Source organism: Henckelia pumila, chromosome 2, assembly GCF_033568475.1.
Source record: "Henckelia pumila isolate YLH828 chromosome 2, ASM3356847v2, whole genome shotgun sequence".
NCBI lineage: Eukaryota > Viridiplantae > Streptophyta > Magnoliopsida > Lamiales > Gesneriaceae > Henckelia > Henckelia pumila.
Genome location: NC_133121.1, coordinates 28,703,629 through 28,720,279, shown reverse-complemented (window position 1 = coordinate 28,720,279; position 16,651 = coordinate 28,703,629). Strand labels below are relative to the sequence as shown.

Sequence of the window (16,651 nt, the reverse complement as noted above, 5' to 3'; positions counted from 1 at the left end):
TTTTATGCTAAAAATATAATTATTTATTTTATATATAAATTAGATCGACATATTTTACTGATAATATCCGTGAGGTCGTACACAAAAAACTTCCCCTGTAATATGGTATAAGAGTTTTATAAAAATAACTGTAAACTATATTATAATTAAGATACATCCAAAATAAACTTTAACCTCCCAAAAAAATAATAAAAAAAAAACTTTAACAAAACAACCTTTCGACATTACCTCAAATTAAACCCAACGGTGGCCAAAGCCATACACCAAGGATCAAGCATTGAACAAGACGAAAACGGAAGAAGGGCACTTTAATTAGTGTTGTTTTATCATATTATTACATGCTAAACTAAAATTTTAAATATAGAACTAATTTCGTTTATGTACGTAATAACTATTAAACTATAGACACTATCAGAATATATAATTTCCAAAGTAAAAAAAAAAAAAAAAAATCGGGAATATGAAAAGCTCTATATTTAATTTGCATGGTATACAACAGCCACTAAAAGCTTTAGAAAACCAGTAAACTAAACTATGGATTCATTATTTGTGTCTTCACATCATCGTAAGTTATTATATACTTGAAAGAAAAACTTAATATTAATGTACACTCAATTTGCCTTCTGGAATTAAGATCAAGAGGGTATTCTGTAGGAGGGATCAACCATTTTCAAGATGAAGAGATTTCCCTTGTCGCCTCTCGATATTCTGAAAACAAGAATGCAAAAACGGTAATGACATAAAACATGGAGTCTGGATCACCTCACCTCAACCGATCATCATCCAATGCAAGTACGTGATTAATTTCCAGCGCTCCTCGAGCTCGATCGGGAGCTTTAACAGGTTATAATTCTTCCAGTAACCACAAAAGCAAGCTATAAGCTTTGCTTCATTGTTCGTGCTTGAATGCTAATATTTCATGAAAAGATCAAAACTGGCTATAATAAGACAGATTCATGTTTGTTATATATAGGATCGATCAAATTAGGCATGCATGCACGACTTACGAGACCGCCTAGCTTGAAATAGCTAGTCGAATTTGACGGCCACCTTCTTCGGATTTACAGGTGTTAAATCTGCTGTGACCTACAGCATATCAGACAACAAAAACCATAATGCTCATTTTGATGAGACATGTAAAGTCCAGATCCTCAACAATATTCCATGATAGATTCAGAAAAAATTCTGCGTATACTCATTTATCTGTAGGCCAATAAATATAATTTTTTCTTCTTTTTGTGATATTGTGTTGGAGTGTCCTTGTAATCAAGGTCCTTTATTCTTACCTAGCAATCTGCCTAGGTAACTCACTGTAATATCCCAACCCCATATCGGGTTGCCGAAGATGTGTGAGTCAGTTCACGAGAGTCGAGACCATGTAATGGATTCCTCACGCAACTCGATCGGCTGAATTATATTTGGTAAAGTGAATATGCATGCATGAGTAGTAGTTGCGAGAGGTATAAATAATTATGTCATGTTTTGCTTGGATGGACCCAGGACATGACATTCATGTTTCACAATAAATTGAGCCTTGATTCTCGATAATTCATGAATATTGATTTGATTCCAGAAATGATGCCAGATCACTTATGCACAGAAGGGAATGTAGATTAACCCTTGTTGTATTGCGGGTTGAAACTAAAATTTTTGGTAACATTATACACAAAAATTGAAACATTTTATGTGGGTCAATACCATTTGCTTGGTCAAAACCACATGAGGAAAAAAATACCAACTCAAAATATGGATTTACCTGATTGAAGAATGGCCCTGTTTCCATATTTTGCGTCCGAAGAGTATCAACATTAATTGCTTGATAGTTTACTTTAGATCTTAAAAACTTGGGCCTCTGTTTATATAGTTAACCAGTAAGTGTTTTTCACATATAAACAACCATCTAAACAATTAAGCTTTCAAGCAACAAATAAATGGCAACTTTTTACAACAAAACTCGTCAAAACTAGAAGCATCAGCAGATGAAAATTTGTACCCTTGGTTTGCAAAATTGACTGAGAAGTTGTATAAATAAGTTCCCATTTCCCATCGAGCAAACCAGACTTCAGTGGTTCTTTCGTTGGATTAGCTGCTTCTAGTCAGGCGCGGCCCTGACGTAGGCCCCACCTTCTGGCATTCCCAATTATTTTTAAATTAGTTTTTATATTAATATTTATATAATTTTAGTAAATAAAAAATTATTAAAAAATTGATTGTAGGGTTTTATGGCAAAACTTTTGCTTGAATTGGGTTAAATCACCACAAACTCTCGTACCCCGCTAATTTGTTTTTAATTTCATCTTCTTTCTTCATGCGGCTCTGCAAACAATTTATTCTAAACACGAAAATTTATCGCAAATGTAATATATATATATTTTTTTTCATTTTCTTCATTTACTAATTGATTATTGCATTGTTATTTTATTAATTCATATTACGTTAATTTATTATTATTATCACATATATGTTTTTTTATTCGTTTTTTATTTCATTATTTAGTACTATTTTATATTGCATATGAGTTTAGTTAAAATATTTTTATTCTTGCACAATTATTCATTGTACGCAAAATGAAAAAAAATGACGAATTTGCTTCAAAAAATGCGAGAAGTGTGCATTTTAAATAATATTAGTTGTTGAATAGGTTATTTTTTGAGAAATTATGTAGAAATTTATGTTGTGTAATTTTATTAAATACTTATTATGGTTTACTTTGATTATAATATTCGATTAGTTTATATATATATCACATTGTTCAAGTTATTGAAGGACCATTTTTTTTGTTCGCGCCAGACCTAATTTCTCTCAGGACCGCCCCTGCTTCTAGTTTGCAAACTATCTAAGAACAAAGTTGGAAAAATAAAAGGAAGGAATGAAAATAAACACCAAAACCACCAAAGTTCATTTCCCGGCCGGAAGAACATGTAAATTCAACTTCACGAAAGCTGCTAAATTTGTTGATGATAAAATGTTCTGATCATGTGTTTAGAATGCAACCACTTTGAATGTCCAGCCGAGCTTCACGTGCAGGAGCATGTATTTAGGATCAAATGTCAAAATGCCAACAACTGAAATACAAAATTTAACTCTGATGATGTCGGAATTTTACCTCGGGTTCGGTCTGGTAGAATGGATCCTCCAATTTCTTTATGGAGCAGGTCGGGTCGGGTACCACCAAGTTCTGCACAAGCAACAACTAGGTCAAGGGGCGCCGAAAGTGTTTTCGGCGTGACCCCTCCGATGCCTAAGTCAGTGTCTTGAAGGCAGATGGTATGATTAATACGAAAACTGAGAGATATGAGTGCGTGAATATAAAAGTGAGTAATGAATAATGAATACAACCATAACAGTACCTGTATTTATAGGAGAAAATAGAATAAGTTATCTAGTAGAATTATAACACATCCTGGACTAGGACTCTTCATCCATTGGACTCTTCTTAAGTTTATCTCTATCTTGTGAATATTTGAGAAGATCCATACTTATCTCACATGTATCAGAGTCTCACTCGAATTATAAAAAAGATGCGTACGGCATACTAGGCCCAGCCCTGGTCGGCCCATTAAAGCATAACCTAGCTCGGCCCATTATGACCAGCCCAGGTCATGACAAAGCCCAACATAGCTTTGGACTGGACTGGACTGGACCCTACCACCTTGGGCTATGCTAGGTAAACCCATTATAAACGGGCTCGGGTGGAAATATTTTATCGGGGTAACAATAGTACCTCCCTAACTGGTCTAAAAGAAGAATGAGTTTAGACCAATTACTCAGTCCTGACCCCGTTCTGTACAGGCTTTGTACAGACAGCCCAGAATTGAATCCACGAGATGTGTTTCTTTGAACGGTCCAGATCAAGATCCGCGTGATATGCTTTTAATGGACGGCTCAGATGTCTTAGGACGGTTCATCTCCCGAAGCCTTAGTGGCTCTGACCTGTCCCGTCCCGAACCGTAGATCAAGAAGCTAATCGACGGCTTAGATCATCTCACCTCCTCTATAAATAGGTCAGTAAATATTTTGTTTTTTACTTTTCACTTTTGTACTGTCACGCTGCCAAAATTTCAAGAGCTCCCACGACCCGGACTACTTGCTCCCGACCTGCTCATTTACTTACCGAGCTTCAACTGTTCCACCTGTAAGTCTTCCTTTCACTAGGTTAGTTAACATGTCTTCCCCAGATGATACCTCTATTAGAGAAATAGTAGAATTTGTTGAAGCTCCCAGCTCTCCCCTTAACAACCCCGAGTCCTCCGACTCGGATAATCCAAGCTCAGAGCTGGATCTGTCGGAGACTCGTATAGAAAAATTAAAGCGATTGCACAAACTCAGGTTGGATGAAGCCCGATTATCTGCCAAAGGGAAACAATGGTATGAAGTCCTGGCCTCCCATCTAAGTCCAGACCTAGGTCCCCTCATTAGGGAGAAATCGGGAATGCCCGATACCTATGATCTTATAATCCCAGGCCGTAAAGACCGGGCTCACAGACCCCCTCCTAATTTCTTGAGCTTCAGCCTAGATCAAATCAAGATGGGTTTAAGATTTCCAGTCCCGAACTGCATTTCCTACTTATGTCAATACTTTTGTGTGTGCCCGAGTCAATTATCCCCGAACTCTTTTAGTTCAATTCTATCATTAGGTGTACTTTTCTGTTTCTTCCGAATTCCCTTAGACATAGGAAATTTCATTTACTTCTTGCAAATTAAGAAAACCGCCCCGGGCCGCTTCTATATTTCCATGCGACCCGAATACCCCTTTCTGAAGGGTAAGCCTAGCTGCCACAAAGGCTGGACAAACAGATACTTTTTTGTCAACCCCAACCAGCCATGGGAATGCCGGTCTAACTGGGCTATGAACTTTACCAGTCCTGAACTGCCAGCTTTACCTACTCACAACTTTACCAATTTTATCAATACCATGTCTGCGCAAACTTTTGATATTGAGAGCCTGATTGAAGAGGATCTGCTCTGTCATTATGGCTTCAGTGGGAAGGGAGTAGAGATCCAAGGGGATGTAGGTAGTACCCCTATACCCGTGCTATCCTTATCTTAGACTGATTCCCCTTATGCCTTTGATTTACCGTATTTTTATATATGTATACATTTTTTATTTTTAGACGACAGGATCAAATCTGCCGCTATGCCTGCCAACTTCAGAGCTGCACTAAAGAACTTGAAGAGGAAGAAAACAGAGGACAGTGAGGCCAGAACTCATCCCGAACCTCCTCCCCCTGAACAGTCAAAAAAGAAAGCTTCCAAAACCAAGGAAAAGCCCAGCGCCATTCTTCCCGAGCTTGAGCAGCCGTCCATTGTTTCCTCGTCCCGAGCCCGTGGCAAAGAACCCATAATCGAGTTCGGGTCCCTACCTGACGCTGAACCTCAGGGAATGCCAGATCAGCCCGGGGTCCCAGAGATGTCATTTTTCTCGAAGCCCGACCCCCAAGGGTGCCTAGGCATAATGCAGAACCTGATTTCTCGTTCTGATTTAAAAATCCTTCAAGGAGTGCCTACCTTGGAGGCTGAACAGAACTTCGCTCTTGCATCCCTGCAGGTAATTTGCATTTTTCGATCTTACCTTGTATACGGAGCTGTCATGTACCGAGCTGGGTTTTAACCTTCATGTTTTCACAGGCTCTAGCTTGGGAAGGGGAGATCACCAACCGAGCTTTCAAAGACCGGGAGGAACACAACCTGAACCAGGAGGCCTTCGTTGCTCGGATTTCTGAGCTCACACGAAAAACCCGGGAAATGAAGGCTGATCATGATGAAAAGGTGACCGAGATGAGGGTGGAGATTGAATCCATACGGGATGCTCTGGAGGCTGCTCATAAAAAGACTGCCGAGCTGGAAGTGGACAAGATTGAACTAAAGAACCAAGTACGGGCCCTGACTCGGGAACTTGAGGCTGCGAAGGAGGTCGGGAAAAGAGAATTCTTGAATTCCGTTGATTTTGCTAACGCCGTAGCTGAGAAGGCAGCTACTTTCTTTGATGAGGGTTTCAAGGGGTGCTTAGCCCAGTTCAGGGCTAATGGGTACTCAGAAACCGAGCACCCCGCCCTTTTCCTAGATTGTACCAAGGCTCTTGATGACATGCCCGATGAAGACTTGGAGGAGGCCGAGCAAGAGAACCCGGAAGATCCCGATCAGAGCTCAAAGTCACAGGACGCCCCCGCCCTTTGATTATTTGTATAAATATTGTTTAAAAACATGATCTAAATGGTAGACCCTGCGAGGTCATTGACTTCGGTTGTTGCCCAGGTAGGGCTGATACATTGTTTACTCTTTCACATATGAATGTTTTTGCCCAGTTCAGGTTTATTTAAGAATTTTCCTTTTCCAACATGGTTTTACTGTTATAAATGTGCATGCAAATCCAGTCACAGAATTTATCAAGTATAAATCCTTTAAGGGCCCGACCTACATATATACCCGGACTGGTTGAATTCCAGTTGAGTCAAACTTTACCGTGTAAATTACTGAAAGCCCGTGCTAAATATACCCGGACCGGCTGGATGACAAAACTACACCCTTAAAAATTTTAAGGACTTATCCTATATGCACTCGGACTGGCTGAATCAAGTCATAATTAATCCAGTGTATCCCTAAAACCCGAGCTATATGTACCCGGACTGGATGAGTGAGAATTGAATTCCGACCTTCAAGGGTGCCTGGACTAGTTGGATGCAAATTAGTACCTTTTCTAAGCTCTTTAAACTCTACTGTGACCCTCGAGCTTGAATCATACTAGGATTTTCAATTACCCAGTAAAATGTGGGTGTTAGTATTGCTAATTAATAATTTTTAGCACCAGACCTGTCTGGGTTTTGAATTCCATTGGTGGGCCACTGAGGTGGACTTTGAGTGCCAGACATGCCTGGGCTTTTAGTTCCACTGATGTGGTCCTTGCGTGCCACTGAAGTGGACTTTGAGTGCCAGACCTGCCTGGGCTTTTAGTTCCACTGATGTGGTCCTTGCGTGCCACTGAAGTGGACTTTGAGTGCCAGACCTGCCTGGGCTTTTAAGACCACTGATGTGGATTTTGAGTGCCAGACCTGCCTGGGCTTTGAGACCACTGATGTGGATTTTGAGTGCCAGACCTGCCTGGGCTTTGAGACCACTGATGTGGATTTTGAGTGCCAGACCTGCCTGGGCTTTGAGACCACTGATGTGGATTTTGAGTGCCAGACCTGTCTGGGCTTTTGAGACCACTGATGTGGATTTTGAGTGCCAGACCTGTCTGGGCTTTTGAGACCACTGATGTGGATTTTGAGTGCCAGACCTGCCTGGGCTTTGAGACCACTGATGTGAATTTTGAGTGCCAGACCTGCCTGGGCTTTGAGACCACTGATGTGAATTTTGAGTGCCAGACCTGCCTGGGCTTTTGAGACCACTGATGTGGATTTTGAGTGCCAGACCTGCCTGGGCTTTGAGACCACTGATGTGGATTTTGAGTGCCAGACCTGCCTGGGCTTTGAGACCACTGATGTGGATTTTGAGTGCCAGACCTGCCTGGGCTTTTGAGATCACTGATGTGGATTTTGAGTGCCAGACCTGCCTGGGCTTTGAGACCACTGATGTGGATTTTGAGTGCCAGACCTGCCTGGGCTTTTGAGACCACTGATGTGGATTTTGAGTGCCAGACCTGCCTGGGCTTTTGAGACCACTGATGTGGATTTTGAGTGCCAGACCTGCCTAGGCTTTGAGACCACTGATGTGGATTTTGAGTGCCAGACCTGCCTTGGCTTTTCAAGGTATGTTTCTCAAAAAATTGTTTTATAAAAATAGACCAAAACTTTTCAGCGCCATATTTCCAAAATAAAATTGACACTAGACAGGAATGATCCTAATGTAAACAAGAAAACTTCAAAAATATAAATAACTGGTTAAGTGCCAGTTTAGTGAAAAATAGATAACATGATGAGGCCCGAACTGAGCTGTTAGGGATAATATTTTTTCAAGTGCTGAGCGTTCCATGGCCTTTTTCCCTTTTTACCTTGAGAATCTTCCAAGTAATATGCGGCTACTCCGGCTTTTCCTATCACTTTGAATGGGCCTTCATACTTGGCTTCTAACTTTCCTCGTTCCCCTTGATGTTGTATTTTTCGCATAACCAGGTCTCCCTCTTGGAAAACCTTGGGGTATACTCTTTTGTTGTATGCTTGGGTCATTCGTTTGCGATAGGCCGCTAGCCTAATTTCCGCTCGGGACCTGTTTTCTTCGAGTAAATCTAGATCCATTGCTCGTAATTCTTGATTGTTTTCCCCATACGCCATGATTCTTGCACTCTCTTGCCCTATCTCTGCTGGGAGCACAGCTTCAGTCCCGTATACCATGCTGAAAGGGGTTTCACCTGTACCGGACCGAGTTGTAGTTCGGTAGGACCACAATACGGAAGGGAGCTCATCTGCCCACTTGCCCTTAGCCGCATCCAGTCGTGTCTTGAGAGCTTGGACTATCGTTCTATTGGTAACTTCGACCTGTCCATTCCCCTGTGGATACGCGACAGAGGTGAAAACCTGTTCAATATTCATTTCTTGACACCATGCTCAGACTTTAGATCCACAGAACTGTCGCCCATTGTCTGATACTAGCCTGCGAGGGATCCCAAAGCGACATACTATATTTTTCCATAAAAAATTGAGCACTTCGTTCTCCGTAATCTTCGCAAGGGGTTCGGCCTCCACCCATTTGGAAAAGTAATCGACTGCGACCAACAAGAATTTCCTTTGTCCTGTGCTAACAGGGAATGGCCCTACTATGTCCATCCCCCATTGGTCAAAAGGGCAAGCAGCCACCACTGCCTTCATGTATTCTGCAGGTCTCCACTGTAGGTTAGCATGTCTTTGGCAATTATAGAACGAATGAACCAGATCTGAGGAGTCTTTGCGCATAGTAGGCCAAAAGAAACCAGCAAGAAGAGCTTTGCGAGCTAGGGCAAGACTGCCCAGGTGACTTCCGCAAGACCCTTCATGAATTTCTCGTAATACGTAATTTGCCTCGTCAGGGCCTAAACACTTTAACAAGGGCTGAGAGAAAGATCTCTTGAACAAATTTTGATCGATCATGACGAAGCGAAGAGCCCTTCTTTTTACTTCCTTGGCTTTTTTGTTATCATTTGGTAATTCCTTCTTAGTCAGATATGTGTGTATATCATATCTCCAATCCCCTTCTGGTACTTGAGTTAGCATATCATCAAGAGTTTCCAACTGAGACACAAGTTCCCGACCGGCAACAATGGGATCAGGCCGATCATTCAATGCACTAGCTAGGCAAGCCAAATGGTCGGCCTTGATGTTCTCAGCTCGGGAGATGAGCTCTAAATTCAGCTCGGTGAATCCTTCCTTAGCTGTGTCTAATGCCTTAGCATATTTCCTCATTTTATCATCTTTGATCTCAAACTTTCCGTTGCTCTGCTGAATAGCTAGTTGGGAATCGGAATATAGAGTAGCCCGGGAGATACCCAAATTCCGTGCTGCCTTAAGTCCGAGTAGCAATGCCTCATATTCTGCTTCATTGTTAGAGGCTCTGAAGTCCAATCTGATTGATATATTAGTTTCTTCACCCCAAGGTGAGATGATCACGATTCCAGCTCCGCTCCCTGACTGACATGATGACCCATCTACAAAAATCTTCCATAGCTCTTCTTGTTCTAGCTGGACTGTCTCTGCCAAGAAGTCAGCCAGGGCTTGAGCTTTTATAGCTGTTCGAGGTTCAAAATTGAGATCGTACTCACTCAATTCTGTGATCCATCTGACCAGTCTACCTGATGCATCTGGATTAGTTTCAATTTTTCCCAGGACGCTATTGGTGAGCACGGTGATGGGATGTGACAGGAAGTAAGGCCGTAATTTTCTTGCGGTGATTACCAGAGCTAAGGCAAGTTTTTCTTGGGTTAAATAATTGAGCTCGGCTCCCTTCAAGACATGACTCACAAAATAAACAGGCTGATGATTTGCCCCGTCCTTCCTGACCAGGACTGAACTGGCTGCTCGGGGTGTGACTGCCAGATATAGGAACAACTCTTCCCCTGGAATAGGCTTATTCAGCACGGGCAATTGTTTTAAATAGGTCTTCAAATCCTGGAAGGCCTTCTCACTTTCCTCATTCCATTCGAAATTTTTGGTCTTTCGCAGTGCCTTGAATAAGGATAAACTTTTATCTGCAGATCTGCTTATAAATCGGGCTAATGCGGTAATTCTTCCTGTCAGCCTTTGTACTTCCTGTACATTTCTGGGCGAGCTCATAGAAATGATAGCTTGGACTTTTTCAGGATTTTCCTCAATTCCCCTTCTCGTAACCATATAACCTAGGAATTTACCAGCCCGGACTCCAAAAGTACACTTGCTAGGGTTTAGCTTCAATTGATAATTTCTCAATGTCTGGAATGTTTGAGCCAGGTCGGTGATGAACTGGTCTGCAGTTCGGGTTTTGATCAGGATATCATCAACGTATACCTCAATGTTTTTCCCAATTTGTTGCTCGAACACTTTGTCCATTAGTCTCTGATATGTTGCCCCGGCATTTTTGAGTCCAAACGGCATGACCACATAGCAATAAGTTCCAGTTGATGTGACAAAACTCACTTTGTCTTTGTCCTCTTTTGCCAAGGGAATTTGGTGATATCCCTGATAAGCATCCAAAAAACTGAGTAATTCATGCCCTGCAGTCGAATCAACCAGCTGATCGATTCTAGGTAGGGGGTAACAATCTTTAGGGCATGCTTTATTCAAATCTCGAAAATCTACACACATGCGCCATTTTCCCGTAGACTTTGGAACTAGGACTATGTTGGACAACCAGGTCGGGAAGTGGATTTCTTCAATGTGCCCCACCTTGAGTAACTCGTCCACCTGCTCCTTTATTACTGCATCCTTTTCAGGACCGAAGTGTCGCTTCTTTTGAATAATAGGGCGATAACCTTTTATCACATTGAGCTTGTGTTCTGATATTTCCCGATGGACCCCTACCAGGTCTGAAACTGACCATGCAAAGACGTCTTTATTTTTTTGCAAGCATTCCAGTAGTGTTCGCTTCAACTCTATTTCCAGGGTTCGAGCAATTTTTACTACCCCGAAAGGAGGGGAGATTATTACTTCTTCAGTTTCTTCTTCAGTGGTGACAGATGTGTCTTCTATCAAGTTGATTTTTTTCCATGCCAGAAATTCCAGGTCGGTCGACGTTATCAGTCCTGGCTACTTTTTGCTCTATTCTGACCTCCTCCACATAACACTTGCGCGAAATAACTTGATCACCTTGCACCTCCCCAACCTCATTACCCACTGGGAATTTCATTTTCTGATGCAGAGCTGATGCCACAGCCATGAAAGTGGTCATGGCAGGTCTGCCTAGTATAGCATTATAAGCGGATGGGGCATCCACTATAATGAAACTTACAATTCGGGTTTTGCGAGTGTTGTTTTTTCCAAGAGTTAAGGGTAGGTGGACTAATCCAACAGGTCGGATGGCATGACCCGTGAAACCAAAGAGTGATGTTACCACAGGCTCCATCTTGTACTGTCCCAAATCCATTTGATTTATTGCTTCTTGGAATAAAACATTGACTGAACTGCCTGAATCCACGAATATCCGAGCTACGTCATAGTTTGCGACTGTGGCCCTTATTACCAGCGCATCGTTATGGTTGCTGGAAACCCCTTTCAAATCTTCTGGACCAAAAGAGAGGGTCGGGCCAGTATGGAAGATTTGATTCCCAATCTCCATATTTATTAATTTTCTACTGCTAGTTTTCCTAGCTCGATTGGAATCTCCGTCAGTAGGGCCTCCAGAAATCATGTTTATAATTCCTCTAGCAGGCGGAGCTGGTCTTTGATGAGCTCGGTCATCGTCGGGCTGGCCCTGATTTGGGTGATTGAAATCTTCATGGGGAGGAGCAGTCCTGGCTCTTTGCCTCGGTCTTTCTTGCTGTCTCTTGTTCGGGCGATATCCCTCTTGACGGGTCAATATATTTTTTAATTCAGCATGTTGTTGTATTATTCTTTCAATCTCTTGATCTAATTGACGACAATTCTCAGTAATATGCCCATACTCATTATGAAAGTGACAATATTTATCTGATTCCCTGTTCCGAGGTCCCTTCTCAGTCCATGGAGGCCTTTGTGTGAGCTTCCGATCATCACAAATTTGGAGGGCTCGGACTTTACTCATGCGCAAGGGAGTGAAAGAGCTGAATTCTCCCAACAGCGCAGGTCGGAATGGTTGTCCCATTCCTGTCCCATTGCTCGGAACCCTATTGCCCTTTGGACTTTTTGGTCGCTCCCTCTTCACAGCTGCTCGCGAGACCTGAATCTCTTCCATGTTGACATATTTCTCAGCTCGGGCAAGTAATTCCTCATACGTCTCCGGCGGCCTTTTTATTAAAGATTTAAGAAAATCTTTTGTATCCAGCCCTTGCATGAATGCGCTGATGAGCAGGTCTGGGGTAGCCATGGGTACCTCGAGAGCCAAGGCACTAAACCTTCGAATGTATGCCCTCAAATTTTCATGTTCCCGTTGTTTGATTGCAAAGAGACTGAAAGTAGTGGTAGGATGCTTTTTGCTACTAGCAAAGTGATGCAAAAAGGATTTGCTAAAATACTTGAATTCCTTGATCTCCCCAGCGCGTAACGTATTGAACCATTGCTGGGCTGGTCCTATGAGAGTAGTAAGGAAAGCCCTACACTTGATCGGATCCGAATATTTATGCAGCAGAGCTGCATTCTCGAAGCATGCTAAATGTTCCTCTGGATCGCCTTTACCATCGTACTCCCCGACGTGGGGCAATTTAAATTGTTTGGGGAAGGTCAGCGTCCAATATCTCCTGAGTAAAAGGAATGTTTCTGATTGTGGTAGCTAGGTACCCGGCCTGCTTCTTCCTGAGCTGCTCCATTTCTTCCTTCAATTTTTTGATCTCCTCGAGGTGGGCATTATGATCGGGGTGCGGAATATTTGCCTCATCCCTCTCTGCCAAAGCCCTCTGAACAGCCTGAGCTATTAACAACTCTAAATTAGGATGATTTCCATTCTGATCAGCCATCGAAACTCTTTTTCTTCAAATTCCCACAGACGGCGCCAATTGATGATGTCGGAATTTTACCTCGGGTTCGGTCTGGTAGAATGGATCCTCCAATTTCTTTATGGAGCAGGTCGGGTCGGGTACCACCAAGTTCTGCACAAGCAACAACTAGGTCAAGGGGCGCCGAAAGTATTTTCGGCGTGACCCCTCCGATGCCTAAGTCAGTGTCTTGAAGGCAAAGGGTATGATTAATACGAAAACTGAGAGATATGAGTGCGTAAATATAAAAGTGAGTAATGAATAATGAATACAACCATAACAGTACCTGTATTTATAGGAGAAAATAGAATAAGTTACCTAGTAGAATTATAACACATCCTGGACTAGGACTCTTCATCCATTGGACCCTTCTTAAGTTTATCTCTATCTTGTGAATATTTGAGAAGATCCATACTTATCTCACATGTATCAGAGTCTCACTCGAATTATAAAAAAAATGCGTACGGCATACTAGGCCCAGCCCTGGTCAGCCCATTAAAGCATAACCTAGCTCGGCCCATTATGACCAGCCCAGGTCATGACAAAGCCCAACATAGCTTTGGACTGGACTGGACTGGACCCTACCACCTTGGGCTACGCTAGGTAAACCCATTATAAACGGGCTCGGGTGGAAATATTTTATCGGGGTAACAAACTCTAATAGCAAAGGCACGACTCAAAAATCTTTCAAGCATCCGGTACTGCAAGAATGACATTTTGATTGACATCCACACGATCGATAATTGCTAGTTGCTGTTACACAACAATGCTTTCGCACGATTTCTCCAACTGGAATTGAATTCATGATTTTGACTATGATAATAATTTTAAAACGACGTCTTTGTGTCCTAAAAGCTGTAAATAATAATTTAGTAATAACTCAAGTCATTCAGAGCATGTAACTAATTCATACGCCACATCATTGCCAAACAGAAATCAGGAGGCCAATAAGAACTGCTGCTCAGAAGACTAACAGAGCACTAATCTTGTACCCTTCCCAACTCTTTCCATCATACAAAAATTTGCATAAAGATTCATACGGGTCTTGTGCTAAAACCAATAAAAATTATTACAAATCATTATCCAAAGAAATGGTATATATATGCATAATGTTGTCGAAACTGAATTAGCTAGGCAGAATTCGAGGAATTTGGATAGTTTAATTGAGGTGCACTTAACACTTGACTAGATAGTGTTTTTGCCTTCTCCAAGGTCATATTACAACTTGATTACAGCGTAAGTTGGACTGTTCAATAAAGCTCATTATGTCCAAGGAAAATCTGAAGGAAAACGAGAAGGGATAAGTGTGGCCATGATCGCTTTAGGAATTGCAAATCTGTTTGCCGGCGTGATACGAAAATATTTAACAGTTATATTTAAAATTAAAATAATATGTAATTTTTTTATTTACATGTCTATTATATTTAGATAAATTATTATACTCGAATTTTTTTATACACAATTTCAAACTAAGAAGTGATTAAATTTATTATGAAATTTTGAACAAAATATGCATAAGTGTAATATCAACGAATAAATGTTAAAACATAAATCTTTCATATTTAATTACAAATTTAACATCTAAAACTTCACGTTCTATTAAAATTAAAATTGAAATAGTTTAATTAATCTAATTAATATATCTATCACATACTAACATATATATTATTTTTCAGTTTTTTTTTTATAATAGTGATTATAATTTTAGTAGTTTGATAGAGTAAAAAATTGATGATTGTATAAGAAATCAAATTAAAAAATATAAATACTTATGTAAAGGTAACTGTTTTTAATTTGTTAAACAGTCGAATACATTTGTTTCAAAATTTTTGCAATTAAATGTGATTCATATATGTGAATTTTTGTATCAGGGCTGTCGGAAAATAGAGGAGCTTGGGTACTAGATGGGTTTAGGGATGTAAACGAGCCGAACTGTTCGCGAGCTATTCGGAGCTCGGCTCGTGATAAAGGTCGTTTGGGCTCGTTCGTTAAGCTTATCGAGCCGAGCCCGAGCTTAATTTTGAGCTCGGAAATATTCACGAGCCGAGCTTGAGCTTAAGGATGTTCGGCTCGTTAGCTCGCGAACATGTTCGTTAATAAGCTAGGAAGCTCGAGCTCGGCTCGTTTAGTGTGTTAGCTTTGGATTTATGCTTTAATAGTAGGTTCAGTCTACATGTAGTTTATTAATCGAGTTGAATGAGTTTGATTCATGCAAAATTTTAGTGTGCACTACAAACAAACTTAGTGTGTTTTGTCTTGTCTTCCATTTGGCATTGGAAAAACTTAATTTGATGAACATTTAGTGTGCACTACAAACAAAACGGCTAGTTTTTTCCCTATAAATATGATCACTCAAACTTATTTTCAATCACACCAAATTCATTCTTTCTCTCAAAATATTTTTCTCCTCGGTCGAAGAAAAAGAAGAAGATTGCGTTTTAAGGCTATTTTTTTATAACTGTTATGGTTATCATGCTCACGAGTCTTTTATTTATCGGTGATTATCCACCGCGCACTTTTTCTCTATTTGTACACATGCTTGTAATATTAGTTCTTCCATTATTTTGTATTGTCATATTAATAGAAATTAACTAATAAAATGCATTGTTATTTTTCTAGCACCACCATGTCAAATTTGGCAAATATTGAATTCGTTGCGCTCGATATCACTGGAAAGAATTATATGCCATGAACTCTCGATGTAGAGATGCATCTTGAGTCATTGGGTCTAAGTGATACCATCAAAGAAAATAATATATCATCCTCACAAGAAAAAACGAAGTCTGATTTTCTTACGTAGACATCTTGATGAAAGATTGAAATGTGAGTATCTCACATAAAAAGACCCAATGATTTTATGGAAAGGGCTGAAAGAAAGATTTGAGCATATAAGAGAAGTTATACTCCCGACCGCCCGTGATGAATGAAATACGTTGAGATTCCAAGACTTTAAAAAATTCAGTGATTACAATTCTGCGATGTATCGAATAGTCTCTCAATTGAAATTTTGTGGGCATTTGTTACTGAAATGGAAATGCTTGAAAAAAAAATTTCCACATTCCACACATCAAATATAACTCTATAATAACAGTATAGAGTACGTGGATTTTCGAGATATTCTAAACTAATCGCATGTCTTCTTGTGGCGAAAAAGAACAATGAATTGTTAGTGAGAAATCATCAATCCCGACCCACTAGATCAACGGCATTTTCAGAAGAAAATGTTGTAATTAAAAATGAAAACCAAAATCAAAGGCATAGACAAGATTTTGGTCGTGGACGAGGTCAAGGACGTGGGCGTGGACGTAAAAATGATCGCGGTCGTGGTTGTGGTCGCGGCCGAGGATATGAAAATAATCGAGATAGTCTTCAATAACTCATCTCAAAAGAACGTCATGAACCACACACCAAAAAAGCAGCATGAAAACACGAGTGAAATTGAAATTCACTCAAAAAAATCTGAGAGTGTTTGTTATAGATGTGGCGCTCCAGGACATTGGTCACATATTTGTCGAACCCCTGAGCACCTATGTAAGCTCTATAAAGAATAGACAAAGGGGAAAGGAAAAGAGACCAATTTTGTTGAAAACAGTAACCATTCAA

The 16,651-nt window shown here is 40.7% G+C and overlaps 1 protein-coding gene across 1 annotated transcript; it reads right to left on the bottom strand.

Moving 5' to 3' along the window:
* Positions 1 to 8,543: 8,543 nt before the first annotated feature.
* On the bottom strand, positions 8,544 to 13,030 carry LOC140877435 (uncharacterized). The gene is made up of 3 exons (XM_073280970.1): positions 12,855 to 13,030; positions 11,154 to 12,811; positions 8,544 to 10,975 (listed from the first exon to the last, which is right to left on the bottom strand). Exons 1-3 carry the CDS (start codon positions 13,028 to 13,030, stop codon positions 8,544 to 8,546), a joined length of 4,266 nt encoding a protein of 1,421 aa, XP_073137071.1.
* Positions 13,031 to 16,651: the final 3,621 nt, after the last annotated feature.

Bases quoted from the DNA above. Each gene is read 5' to 3' on its own strand.
- LOC140877435 (XM_073280970.1), bottom strand. From the start codon at position 13,030: ATGGCTGATCAGAATGGAAATCATCCTAATTTAGAGTTGTTAATAGCT. The intron at 12,812-12,854 runs GTACCTAGCTAC...TTTACTCAGGAG, and splicing joins CTCAGGAAGAAGCAGGCCGG to ATATTGGACGCTGACCTTCC. The intron at 10,976-11,153 runs GCATGGAAAAAA...TTGCATGGTCAG, and splicing joins CGACCGACCTGGAATTTCTG to TTTCAGACCTGGTAGGGGTC.